General features: G+C 58.0%; 7 protein-coding genes across 7 annotated transcripts; 4 read left to right on the forward strand and 3 right to left on the reverse strand.

The window, feature by feature from the left end:
* Nucleotides 1–96: 96 nt before the first annotated feature.
* TPR6 (TRP-containing protein) lies at nt 97–1,283 on the forward strand (the record flags this gene model as incomplete). Its single annotated transcript, XM_001422044.1, has 1 exon — nt 97–1,283. One exon carries the CDS (start codon nt 97–99, stop codon nt 1,231–1,233), a length of 1,137 nt encoding a protein of 378 aa, XP_001422081.1. The 3' UTR covers nt 1,234–1,283.
* Nucleotides 1,284–1,353: 70 nt separating this feature from the next.
* OSTLU_28230 (predicted protein) lies at nt 1,354–2,082 on the forward strand (the record flags this gene model as incomplete). The annotated part of the gene is made up of 1 exon (XM_001422045.1): nt 1,354–2,082. The coding sequence occupies one exon, from the start codon at nt 1,354–1,356 to the stop codon at nt 2,080–2,082; it is 729 nt and encodes a 242-aa protein (XP_001422082.1).
* A 440-nt stretch (nt 2,083–2,522) lies between these two features.
* Nucleotides 2,523–4,514, forward strand: OSTLU_42170 (predicted protein; the record flags this gene model as incomplete). The annotated part of the gene is made up of 2 exons (XM_001422046.1): nt 2,523–3,525; nt 3,637–4,514. Coding segments are annotated over 2 exons (1,881 nt in total), but the record flags the coding sequence as incomplete, so codon positions are not given.
* Nucleotides 4,515–7,411: 2,897 nt separating this feature from the next.
* Nucleotides 7,412–10,444, forward strand: OSTLU_28232 (predicted protein; the record flags this gene model as incomplete). Its single annotated transcript, XM_001422047.1, has 1 exon — nt 7,412–10,444. The coding sequence occupies one exon, from the start codon at nt 7,412–7,414 to the stop codon at nt 10,442–10,444; it is 3,033 nt and encodes a 1,010-aa protein (XP_001422084.1).
* Nucleotides 10,445–10,790: 346 nt separating this feature from the next.
* OSTLU_28233 (predicted protein) lies at nt 10,791–11,105 on the reverse strand (the record flags this gene model as incomplete). Its single annotated transcript, XM_001422148.1, has 1 exon — nt 10,791–11,105. One exon carries the CDS (start codon nt 11,103–11,105, stop codon nt 10,791–10,793), a length of 315 nt encoding a protein of 104 aa, XP_001422185.1.
* A 183-nt stretch (nt 11,106–11,288) lies between these two features.
* On the reverse strand, nt 11,289–11,501 carry OSTLU_28234 (predicted protein; the record flags this gene model as incomplete). The annotated part of the gene is made up of 1 exon (XM_001422149.1): nt 11,289–11,501. One exon carries the CDS (start codon nt 11,499–11,501, stop codon nt 11,289–11,291), a length of 213 nt encoding a protein of 70 aa, XP_001422186.1.
* Nucleotides 11,502–11,799: 298 nt separating this feature from the next.
* Nucleotides 11,800–12,303, reverse strand: OSTLU_18645 (predicted protein; the record flags this gene model as incomplete). The annotated part of the gene is made up of 1 exon (XM_001422150.1): nt 11,800–12,303. The coding sequence occupies one exon, from the start codon at nt 12,301–12,303 to the stop codon at nt 11,800–11,802; it is 504 nt and encodes a 167-aa protein (XP_001422187.1).
* Nucleotides 12,304–13,201: the final 898 nt, after the last annotated feature.

Consider the following 13,201-nt stretch of genomic DNA (forward strand, 5'->3'; position numbering starts at 1 on the left):
CGCGTGTAAGACTCAATAGCTGAGTGTGCTTTGTCCAACCGCCGACGCCGAGAGCGTCAGACGTCGGTGCGCGGCGGTCACCGACTTGAAGTCCCGATGAGCGTCGACGGTGACGACGAGCCCGTGATAGATATGAATGACGCCATGCATCGCGCCGTGGCGCTCAAGGCCGAGCGATTGCGACGCACGCGAGCGTCGTACGAGGCCGCACCGGTGTTCGTTCGGGACACGCTCGCGACGGATCGAGACGAAAACTACGTCGAATTGCGAAAGAAACCGCTGGCGGCACGCTTGACGTTTGCCAACAAACTTCTCGATGATGCCAAAGCGTTGGTGCGAGAGGAAGCCCACGAGGACGCGCTGGAGGCGTACACAGACGCCTTGGCGGCGTTTTGTCACTTTGAGCGACCGAGCGGGACAGAGAGCACAGAGACGTTGACGTACGTAGATTATCTCGAAGACGACGAACGTCAAAGCGAAGGCGTAGAAATGGTGAAACGAATCATGCTTAACGCATCGGCGTGCTTGATGAACATCGATCTGAGGAAGCATGCGAAGGCGGTAGAATGGGCGACGACGCGAGCGTTGCGCGCTGACGCCGCGTGCGCCGCCGCATACTACAGAAGAGGACGAGCCAGGACCATGATGACGGAAGAAGGGACTGTAGAGCAGGCGTTGGATGATTTTAAACGCGCCGTGGATCTCGATCCGGGCGAGAAGCGGTATGTGCGAGCGTTAGCGGAGCACAGTAGAGAAGTTATGAAGACGACTGAGGTGCAACGAGCCGTCTTCGGAAAGATGTTTTCCGGCGCAAGCGCTATCTACGCCGACGACAAGGCGACAACCGTCGCAAAATCCACTGTCGACGAGGAGGTCGAACGCGTGCTTCTAGACGAAAGCTTGCTCGTGAAGGCTCAGGAGATGGGTTTCAATGTCGACGCCGACGATTTCCGTCGAGAACTCGCTTCCCGAGTCCGCGACGAAGTGCACGACAGTCGACGCGAGCGGGCGAAAGAGCTCGGTTTAAATCTTGATGATGATGATGTCAAGCGCGCGATCGAGTATTTCGAGCGCTCGCGTCGCGGTGGTGATTCGGATGCGAGCTCACGAACTTTTGCGCGCTTCGTTGCTCGCGCTCTCATCGTCCTCGTCGTCGCTCGCGTCGTGTACGTCGTCCACAAGATTGCGACGAGCCCTATCGATTCCCTCGATGTGCGCGGGGTGATGGATTGATTCCGCAGAACACGACTAGAAATTTTAGTTATTTAGTTTTAGTTGCCGCGCTCGCGAGCGCTCCGGCGCTCCTCCGCGCCTCACTCCTCGGCGCCGCACCGGGAGTCCTCGCCGTGTTCGATGTCGCTCGCCTCGTGCGCCGCGAGCTCGAACGGCGCGAACCGCGACGCGAAGCGCGATCGCGATCGAGCGCGTCCGCGTCGATCGAACAAGGTCAAGACCAGACGCGTGTCCCAACACACCGACGTGGCGTTCGTGGAACCGACGCTTTCGAAGCCGCTTTCGAGGCCCGCGCCGTCGTGCGACGCGGCGTCGCTCCCGGGATTGATCGTGTACGATTTGGACGACACGATATGGTTCCCCGAGCTGTACATGATCGCCGGCGCACCGTTCGTCAAGACGTCAAAGTCCACCGTCGTGGACAGCGGGGGCGCGCGCTTGGGCTGTTATCCAGCGGCGCTCGCTTCCGTGGCGCTCGCGAAGTCGTGCGGTGCGTTTCGCGAGCGAGGCACGCTGATCGCCGTCGCTTCGCGAACGCACAGGGGTAAATGGGCGCGCGAGCTCATGGATGCGTTCGAAGTGCGCGACGGCGACGACGACGCTCGCACGCTCGCCGCGTGCGTCGATTTCGTCGACATCGCCAGCGGTTCCAAGACGAAACATTTCGCGCGTTTACGCGAAAAATCCGGCGTTCCCTACGCCGAAATGTTATTCTTCGATAACGAGCGCGAGAACATCGACGAGGTCGCTCGTCTCGGCGTCGCTTGCGTGCACTGTCCCGGCGGCTTGTCCGCGGACGCCTGGCGGCGCGGCTTGACTTTCTTCGTCGACGACGTCGTCGATCCGTAGCGCCGCGCGCGTCCAGGGCTCGTTTATTGTATCACTGCGTAATATAATCTTTATCGTCACAGTTCCACGCGCGAGCGACGACCGATCGAGCGAGGACGACTCGGCGAACTCCGGGACGCCGCGCGGCGGGCGCGAATGAGCCGCGGCCGTTTGTCGATTCCACACACGTCGTCGTCGTCATGATGAAGCTGTTCAACAGGGCGAAGTCGCGCGTCGGCGCGCGGAACGCGAGCGACGACGCGTCCGAGAGGCCTCGTCGCGCGCGCGGGCGCGCGGGCGCGCGCGGGCGCGACGGCGGTGGATTCGCCGACGACGGTGGTGGTGTTGATGATGATTACTTTAGCGACGATTCAGGGCTGCTGCGCGGACGCGATGCGAACGATGAGGATGATTTCGCGCGATTCGATGAACATGGCTTCGATAACGACGAAGTCCTGGCGATGGTGAGAGAGTCGTACGGACGAAGAACGTTCGCGGCGGAGAGCGGCGTGGTCAAGCTCGCGAGCGAGGGGTTCTTGGCGAGAAAGGCGTGCGGGGACGATTTACACCCTCCCACGGCGCACGCGACGGCGTTTAACGCGCATAATGCGCCTGACAATGATTTACAGCTCGATTTTGCGTATGGGTATCGAGGACACGACGCGCGAGGGAACGGGGCGTACAACGCGGATGGGAAAATCGTATACACGACGGCGGCGTGCGGAGTGGTGTACGACGGGGTTGAACACGTGCAGGACTTCTTCACGTTCCACAGCGATGACATCTTGTGCTTGGCGATGCATCCAGATGGAGAAATAGCGGCCACGGGGCAGGCTGGTCGAGATCCCGTGGTGTGCGTGTGGAGCACGAAGACGAATCGAGTCTTGGCCGAGTTGAGGGGATTTCATCAACGCGCGGTGACGAGCTTAAGTTTCGATGCGACGGGAAAATTTCTCGTCACTGTTGGCTTGGACGACGAGCATTCTATTGCTGTGTACGATTGGGAAAACAAGAAAGTCCTCGCCAACTCTAAAGGCGACACGAAGAGAATTTTCAATTGCAAGTACAATCCACACGACGGACGCATCGTCACCGTTGGCGAACAGCACGTGAAGTTTTGGGTAATGGAAAATGGCTATCTTGTCGGTAAAAACGGCGTTTTTGGGCGCTTGGGGAAGCCATCGACTGTTTTATCCATCGCATTTGGCGAGGACGGGAGCACATTTACTGGAATGCAGCACGGTACCATCTACCAGTGGGCCGACGGTGGAGAGGAGTGCATACAGAAATTTGACTTTGTTCACGAGGGGCCGGTGCACGATATCTTCGTCACTGAAGATTACATCATTACCGGTGGGAATGATGGTAAAGTGAACTTTTTCACCCAGTACATGGAAAAAGTCTTCGCGATTGACATGAGCAAGGTGGCGGAGAGTATCATAGACGATCAAGGCAAGCCGGTGTGTTATTACGACGGACGCGCGCCGTGTGTCAAATCATTGTACTTATCCGACGTGCAGCTCTTAGTCGGCACGTCCACGGGTGAACTTTATGAGTTTGATCTTAGCACAGAAGATGCGTGGAAAAGGAACAGGCGAATCATCACTCAAGGTCATGCCAACGCTGTCGATCGTACGACAATGTTGTTTAATGCGGAACTTTGGGGGTTGGCCTGCCACCCATCCAAAGCTAAATTTATCACCGCTGGCGATGATAAAACAGTGCGAACGTATGACATGTATCTCCGAAGACAGATTAGCGTGAGAAATGTCGCGAGTCGAGCGCGCTCTTGCTCGTATAGCCCCGATGGTAAATTGATCGCCGTCGGTTTCTATGGTGGAGGTTTCATGGTTTACGAAGACAAAACTGGGACAGAAGTCGTGGCGAAGAAGCACCGTCGCGCGATAATTAGCGACGTGAAGTTTAGTCCTGACGGTCGATGGCTCGCTGTGGCAAGTCATGACTTTTTTATCGACATCTACGATGCTTCCAGCGGTTTCAAGCGCGCCGGTGTGTGCAAAGGACACAGCGCCCCGGTGACGCACTTGGACTGGAGTGAAGATAGTAAGTATCTTCAAACGAACTCGCAAGATTTCGAGTTGCTTTACTGGGAAATCCCAACATGCGAATTGATTGAGTTTTCAGCGGCGCTGAAAGACGTGAACTGGGCAACATGGACGTGCATCGCGGGGTGGCCCGTGCAAGGCATTTGGCCAAAGCACAGCGATGGCACTGACGTCAATAGCTGCGCGCGAAGTAGCGACAAAAGAACCGTCGCCACGGCGAACGAAGACGGTATTGTGCGTTTGTTTAGATATCCATGCGACGTCGGACGAGGTGATCACAAGACGTACGTCGGTCACAGCTTCCACATCACTAAATGTTGCTTCAGTTACAACGATGAATTCCTCATTACAGTCGGAGGCGAGGATCGTACCATATTGCAATGGCGACATTACGAGCCCGATGAGGGGGATGAAGAGATGACAAGCGATGTTGAGGAAGAGATTTTCACCGCTGTAGATGATTACGAAGAGACGAATCAATCGAATGCACTGACACCAATGGTTTTCATCGGTCACTTGCGAGGTATTCCTCAGTACGTTTCGGCCAATGTTCTGCAAGCCTTGCCGTCGAGAGATATTCCAGCGAATACGGGACTCGATCCGGGAAGTCGATTGGCATTTCTGCCCTGCGCTTCGAGTATTTACGCTCCGGATGATTATACGAGAGACTCGGATATTCTCAAGGCCCCGATGGAGTCCGTCTTGCTTGAGTGCGCGCACGGCTATCGCGCGCACGACTCGAGGAATAATTTGTTCTACACCACGCTCGGCGATGTCGTGTACCCCACGGCTGGATTATGCGTCGTGTATAACAGACAAGCGCACACACAAATCTTCATGGCGACGAATCCCGCGGCGGAGCAAATTCAAGGCCATACTGATGATGTTACGTGCTTGGCGAGGCATCCGAATGGGCTCGTCTTCGCGAGTGGAGAAGCTGGGAGAAATCCCAAAATCATTGTGTGGAGTGCGAACGCCGTGTCGCGACCTATCACTGTCATTCAAGGCTACTTCAAAAAAGCCATCGTATCAGCGACATTTTCGCGCGATGGCTCACAATTGGCCGCCGTCGATTGCGATTTCGATCACAAGATTGGTGTATACAACTGGCAAACAGGTGAACTCCTGTCTCGCTGTAGCGGGAGCCCGGAGAAAATCGTCGCCATTGAGTGGTCGCCGTTTCAAGACTACATGGTCACTCTAGGCGTCAAGCATTGCGTGTTCTGGTCACCAGATCCACTGAAAGGGCGCAAAGCTGTGTTTTCAAAGCGTGGAACGATCCAAACCTCCCTGTGCTGCGGTTTTCCTGCCGCAGATACCACAGTCGTCGGCACTCAAGATGGTTCGCTTTACTTGTTCCGAGGTTACCAGCTGGCGACCAACGCCCGCCGCGTGCACAAGGTAGCACAATCGATCGTTGCCACACGGGATACCTTAATTTCCGCTGGATCAGAGGGCGTGGTGAAGTTTTGGACTGCGGACTTGAGCATGCTCCTGCGCAGTGTGAACATCACCTTCCCGAGCGTCCCAGCGGTGTGCATCAAATCCATGCATTTGCTCGGGAAGATGTTGCTCCTCGGCGCACGATCTGGAGAGGTTTACGAAATGAATACCACATCATATTCATACAATTTGCTTTTCCAAGGGCACGCGTACGGCGCCATATGGGGGTTAGACACACATCCGAGCGATCACCAAATTTGCACCGTCGGTGACGATTCGACGATTCGAATTTGGGACGTGCCTTCAAGGCGGTTGATGATGTCTCGAAATCTCGGTGCGCAAGCCCGTTCAGTGGCGTATCATCCCGACGGAACGCAGATTTCTGTTGGATTGGCCGGTGGTGGCATCATTATCTTCAGTTCGGACTCTCTGGACACCGTGCACTTGAGAAAAGACCGCGAACAACCGATTGGTGTGCTGAAATACAGCCCGAACGGCCAATACCTCGCCGTCGGTTCTGAGGAAAATACAATCGATATTTACGACATCTCCAAGCAATACCAACGCATCGGGGTGTCTAAGGGGCACAGCGCAAAGATCATGCACTTGGACTGGTCCACCGACAGCGCGTTACTGCAATCGTCGAGCGCGAATCGCGAGCTGTTGTTTTGGGAAATGCCCAACGGCGTGCAGGCGAAATTTCCACAAGACTTGCGAAACGTCGACTGGTACACGTGGACTTCAGTCATCGGATGGCCCGTGCAAGGGGTCATTCCGCAGACGTCCGTGGGTGACGATATTACGTGTTGCGATCGCACGCACACGCGCACCGCGGTCGCCACCGGGGATGCACGAGGGGTGTTGCGAGTGTACCAATATCCTTGCCACAAGGGCGCTCAGGCTAGATGTTTCGGCGCGCACTCGGGCGCCATCACCCAGTGCAAATTCCTCTTCGACGATTCTTACCTCATCACTGTCGGTGCGGACATGACGATATGTCAATGGCGCGTCGTGTTCGGCGCCTCCACTGGTCTCGCTCTCGCCGCACCGTCGCAATCCGCGCTCGGTCTCGCGCCGCCTTCGATGGGCGCGCTCTCGTTGCGCTAATCGCGTCGGCGCATGCACTTCGCACCGACGCTTTCCCCGCACTCATCACTTTCGCGATGAAATCGCGCAATCATCGCGTAATCATCGTCGTCAGTTTGTTGTAATCGTATTTGTATGATTGTTTCTCCACGTTCGCCTCGTCCGACGTGCGATTCCACCGCCCAGATCGCGCGCGCGCGCGATGGTGTAGGGTTAGAGTATCACACCACACGGACCAAAACGATCCTGACCGTTTGTCTTCTCACCATCGCCGCACCTTATACCGCCGCGCGTCGCGGCGAGCGCGGCGAGCGCGATCGAAAGGCGACGAGAACGCGTGCGACTACGTACGCACTCTCGTTCCGCGCGATCGCGAACCGTTTGGTCGACCGCGTGCACGTGCAGCGGCGGCATCGTTCGCGCGCGCGCGAGCCATGGCGTTCAAACCGCTGCTCGCGACGCGGGATCGTCGAGCGCTTCTGGAGGAGTGGCGACGGAAAAATGCGAACAAGGCGGGGCGTAAGAACGCGCTCGAACGCTCGGAGGTGAATAAAAGCGAGTCGGTGACGACGCAAACGACGGCTGGGACGACGCCGGTGAAAACCGTCGTCGGCGGCGCGACGCTCGGCGTAAAGTACGACTACGCCTCAATGCGAGGGAAGGAAAATGACGGAACGAGAGGTGAAATGAACGTAGAAAATGATGGTTCGTTCGTCACACCGCGGTCGAAGACGAGCGAGGCGCGCGTGGGTACGATGGGGAATGAACGGCGAGGCGCGGGGGAACAAGCGTCGACGAGCGAGACGACGACGCCGAGCACGGGGAAAAGGTCAACGTTCTTCTCGTTATCGGGCGCGAGAAAGTCGACTAATGGTGTTGGTGGGGCGACGACGATCGATTTAATGCCTTCGCCTGCGGTGCGTGCGCGATTGAAGGCGGTTGAAACTGAAAAGGAGGCGCTGCAAGCGCTGGCTACCAAGTTGCGCGAATCCTCCGAAGCCGCCCTCGAAGAGGCGTACTCAAAGCGGAGTGAAGCAGAAGAACGAGCGAAATCCATGTCAGAGAGACTGCAAAAAATGGAATCCGACAGGGCGTCGCTTCAAGCCGATATGGCGGCTGTTCGCGCGCAGGCGCAGGCTCTCGCAAAGGCAAAGGAGGAGCACATGCGCGCGTTGCGCAAAGAGAAGCGTGCCGCGGAGGCGGCGGCCAAAGCGCTCGAGCAGGCGAAAGAGGACGCGAACACTGCGGTGCAAGAGCGTGAATTTACAATTGCGAATCAGGCGGCGATTTTAGAAGAGCTCGACGACGAACTCGATCGTGCGGAGCGAAGTCGAGAAAAGGCTGAACTAGTCGCCGCCGAAAAGGACAAACTTCTCAAGCAACTGCGGGCGCAGCTCGATGAGGCTAAGCACGAGCTCGAGATGGCGACCAAGCATCAGACGTCAAAGCAAAATGCTGATACGGGAGGTGTGCGCGCTAGTCAGGAAAAGTTACTGCAGCTCGCCGCGGCTCGTCAAGAGGCAGAGGCGGACGCGGCGCGCGCGCGCCAAGAGGCCAAGAGTCTCGCAGTTGAAGTCGAGGCGCGCCGTGCAGAGTTGGAGACTGTGCAATGCGAACTCGAAAAGTGCTTGCAAGAGGAACGTATGGAGCGACAGCGGGCTGAAGAGGCGTACTCGGAGGTACAGCTTGAGCGAAATACCTTAGAAGTACTCGTTGAGAAGCGCACTTTGGAGAAGATTGCTCTGGAGGAGCGACTCGAGGCGGTTACTGAAGAGGCTGAATTTCTTCGATCAGAAATGAAAGAACGCGATGAAATGCTTCGTGAAGGTAATCAGCTTGTGGAAGCAAAGGAGACCGAGCTTGAACAAGCCGTCACGTATGTGCTACACATTCAGGAACAGCTCGAGCAAATGCAAGCATCCGGGGGCGGTGACAACACCGAGGTCGCCGAGCGAATCAAAGAGCTGCAAATAAAGCACGAGGCTTTGCGCATGGAAAAGCAGAAAATTCTCGAGGATATGCACACTGAAATTGCTGAGCGCGATGCACTGTTGTATGCGAGTAAGAAGTCGCTGGAATCGAAAGAGGCTGAGCTCGAGGCACTGCGAGCTGAGTACAGCACCAGGACGACGGAACTGGGACCACTTGAAATTGAGCTTCAAGGTTTGCGGGAAAGAGTCTATTCTTACAAATTCGAGTTGGAGGAGAAAAATGCACAACTGGCTGCGAATAATGCGCTCGTGAAACAGATGATGTCGGCCGAAAAGCGACAAACTGCGAATGTTAGACGACTCGAGTTTGGTCTCGCAGAGCGCGATGAAAAGTTGCGCAACTTCAACGAGGAGCTGAACAACTTGAAAATGGAGTCTGATCAACGAGACGAAAACATTTCCGAGCGATTGGACAGCTTAAAGCAGCGCGAAGGCGTGCTTGAGGCACTTCAACGTGCCACCGAGTTGCGATTAGAGGAGCTTCGTGAGGAACACGCCGAAGCGGTGTCAAAGCTTACTGCCGAAAAGGCACGTGCCGAGACGCGGGCCTCACAACTCGAGCAACAGATCGATCAGCTGAAGAATGAGTCTAACTCTCAAAACTTCGACGAGGTCGAGTCGCTCAAGGCTGAGCTTTCCGAGACGTGCGCCAAATTGGAAGAGTCGCAGCTCGAAATCGGACGGCTTTGTACATCTATTGCAGAACTGGAGCACAGCGCGGAAGAATCGATGAGCACTCTGAAGGCGCAACTCGAACTGACAAAGGGTGAACTCGAAAACGCCATCTTGGAGGCGGATGAAGCGCGCGCGACGACGGAGCAAGTCGAAGCAGACAGTCTCAGCATGATGAAGGACATGCAGACGGTCAGCGAAGACTTGGAGAAGAAAATCAACGAATACAAGCAATTGGTTCGCACGCGTGATTCGGAGCTCAGAAATCTTAAGAAGGAAGTGCACCTTAAATCATTTGAGTCCGAGCGCTTGAGAGAGTCCCAAAGCACTGGTCTTAAAGCTATCGAAAAGCTCGAGACTGCGCTCAAGGCAAAGGCTGCCGAGTGCGAGCGAGCGAAGAGCGACATTGTTAAGGCGCAGAAGCAGCTCACGATGCTCCAGCAAGAGCTCGGTTCGAGTACGAAGACGCAAAATGAATTGCAGGGAGCGTTGAACGAAATGCACCTCAGACTTTCAAAGTCTGAAGAGCAGCGAGATATGCTCGCCGGTTCGTTGGCGAGGCAAGAGGAGTATCAGGAGAGCGTCAACAAAGCTCGCGAAGAGATGCATCAAATCGCGTTGGAAGACGCTGCTGATGAAATCAGAAGCGTGCGACGAAAGTCGACTGTTCTGGCGACGGCTTTACAGCAACATGTGAGAATCAACGAGCTCGACGCAGAAGTTGCTCTGTTGGTTGATGAATTTGCCGAGTCGATGCAAGCGACGCCGCAGGCGGCGTTGCCGACGCCGACAATGACACTCAACGAGCCGAAGACCAAGCCAAAGACGTACCGCAAGACGCCAGCGAAACCAAAGGGAACAAATTCGAGCTTCATCACTCCTGTACGTCCTGACGCAAGCCTGAAGGAAAATATTCACAAGCTCAACGAACGCGCCGATCAAATTTCCTTCAACGATTTGGCGACGAAGCAGCCCGGTTCGGAGGCAAATGTGTACGCCACGCCAGGTGATGAAAACCAAGGCGCGCGTAAAATCGCAGGAATAGAGGGGAAGAAAGCTTTGGCGCCTCATTCCGCGACGAAGACGCGCCCCGCGCTCGGCGCCGTCTCTCAAAATTTAGCGTAGTAGAAAATTTGCGACGGTGAGTCGTTTCATATCAAATGTTACACTTACAATACATTTCCTAAAATAATCTGCGATTGCGAGGTCGAAAATCACGCGGTCAGTCGTTGGTCACGTCCATCGTCGACATCGGCTGGACGAAAGAAAAAGGCACTTGAACTTTAAGAAGTCTAGTTTCTCATCATGCGGATCGGACGGCTCTTCCAGACATGAATCATCATCAAGTTCAGCGGCGCCGAGATGGGATGTAATCGCCCGTTTGGCACCGCAAAGTCATTGCTCGAAAGCGAACGGCACGGCTTCCTATCATGAAGGCGAAAATCTATGTTGGGCTCTCTTTGGACAGATCTCAATCAACGCAAAGCTCAGGGAACCGTGGCAGAGGAGCCCGTGACGAAAAAAGCTCGAAAATGTCGGTGCAACTTAAAGACACGCAACCGAGTATTTGGAACCCAGAGCGCAACACGACGCACGCTTCGGTTGTAGCACGAGACTTGGGACGCGCCCGGCGATTAATTGACGCCGCACCGCCCGGGGTGAAGGTCTCATGCGAATTCGCGTCCGCGTCGAGCGGCGACGAATGAAATACGACGCGATGAAATGTACCAGCGAGACAGGTCAACGACGGGTACTGATTAACCCAACATTGGTTTATATCTGGCATAACCAAATATACGCGTCAAAACCCCGCGACGCGGCGAACGGACATCGCCCCGCCGACGCGAGTGGGTCTCGACGCGAGACGGAGAAAAACAAGTCGCGTCGAAATCGTACGCACCTCTCGCCGCTTCGCAACTATTAAATACACTCCACCGCGAGCGTCGACCGCGCCGCCGCTTCGCGCGCGCTACGTGTGCTCGAAAAATCTGGCGCTGAGCCAATTGAAGTAGACGTACGCGATCGTCCCTGGGATCAACGCCGGAACGACGCGCGAGTAATACGCGTCCCTCAGCGCCCAATCGATGACTTCTATCCCAGTTTCCAACCGTCGCGTCCCGCTCAGGTCCCCGACCACGGACGCGGTCAAGAGTACGAACGCAACCACGGACGCGGCGCACATCGCAACGCCGCGCGCGACGGCGCTCGAGCGCTCCTCCGGTGGATTCCACGTCCAAGTCGAGCGCCCGCCGCCGAATTCGCTCGCGCGAAGACGCGGCGACGCCGACGCGCGACGGCTCATGAGGGCGTCGACGCGAGGCGAACCGTCATGGGTTCGACGCACGAACGCGCGCGATGGACGCGACGCGCGTGAACGGGCGCGCGCGCGTGTGACGACGCTCTCGCGCGCGACGCCGCCAAACCTACCGCTCTCGCGCTCGCTATTACGCTACGTGACGCTAATAAATACTACGCGACGCTCACGCGACGTCGATCGATCCCGGGAAACGAAACCTAAAATCGACGCACTCGCGACCTTCCTCCGAAGCCTTGAGCGAATACTTGCTGTCGAATCGAGCGAAAGCGTCGCACCGCGCCCAACCGCGCGGTTGCGCAAAGTCGCGAAACACGCGGCGCACGTGCTCGGCGTACTCGGCGTCGTCCGTCGCCACGCTCAGCCTGCCTCCCGGTCGCAGCGCCCTTTCGAGCAGGACGAACAGCAGAGGATTCACCAAGCGCCTGTGCGCTTTGGATTCGCCGCGCCACGGGTCCGGAAAGTGGCACGCGACTTCGTCCAGCGAGCGCGCCGTGGCGTACGCGTCCAGCACCCACAATCCGTCCGCTCTCGACACCTTGACGCGGTCGCCAAGGCCGCGCGCTTCGATTCCCATCAGCGCCTGCGCGACGCCCGGTCGGTGCACCTCGCATCCGACGAAGACGTGGTCGTCGAACGCCGCCGCCGAGCTCAACAAGTTATCACCCATCCCGAATCCGACTTCGAGCGCGCGGCGTCGTCCCGCGCCGCGCGTGCCGAACAGCGCGTCGTAATCCAGCGTCGTCCACAACGCCGCGTCCGTCTCGCGCGCGCGTCGCGACGCACCGTCGTCGCTTCCCGCGTCGCCGCGTCCCTCGCGCGCGCGTCGCGCCTCGCGCGCGTCGAACGCGACGCCGTGCGCGCCGTACAGCTCTCGCAGCGCGCGCTTCTGCGCCTTGGACGCGCGCGCGCGGCGGTCGAGGTACGTCTTGTGCCACGGTCGGTCCAGCGCGCGGCCGCGCGACCGCGGCGCGAGCGACGCGTCGCCGTCGAGCGTCGCCATCGAGTGACGCGCGCGGACGTCGTCGCGCGACGACGACGCGCATGCGCGACGACGGCGACGCCCGAGCGGTGGCGACGATCGCGCTCGACGCGCGCGCGGCGCGCGAGGACGACGCGCGACGGATGCGCGACGCGCGCGCGGCGAGGGACGAGGCGGCGAGGCGCGCGGCGCGCGTCGACGCGCGACGACGCGCGGCGCTCTACGAACGCGCGCTCCGAGACGCGCGTCGCGAGTTCGTCGACGATCTCCGTCGCCGGCACGCCGCGCGAATCGCGCGCGCGTCGTCGTCGCGCGCGCCGACGACGTCCGCGACGACGTCCTCGTCGGCGCGCGTCGCCGCCGCGCCGTCGCCGTCGCCCTCGCGCGTCGACGCGACGACCGCGTCGTCGCCGAGCGCGCTCGATTTCCGTTCGTTCGCGCGTCCGGCGTCGTCGTTCGTCGCGTCGCCGTCGCCGTCGCCGCGTCCGCCGTCGCCCCTCGCGTCGCCGGACGCGCGCGACGTTCGTCTCTGGTCTCGCGTCGACGCGATGTGTCGAAGCGCCGACCGTCTGCGAGCGCGTCTCGC

The sequence above is a fragment of the Ostreococcus lucimarinus genome, chromosome 17 (assembly GCF_000092065.1).
Source record: "Ostreococcus lucimarinus CCE9901 chromosome 17, complete sequence".
Taxonomy (NCBI): domain Eukaryota; kingdom Viridiplantae; phylum Chlorophyta; class Mamiellophyceae; order Mamiellales; family Bathycoccaceae; genus Ostreococcus; species Ostreococcus sp. 'lucimarinus'.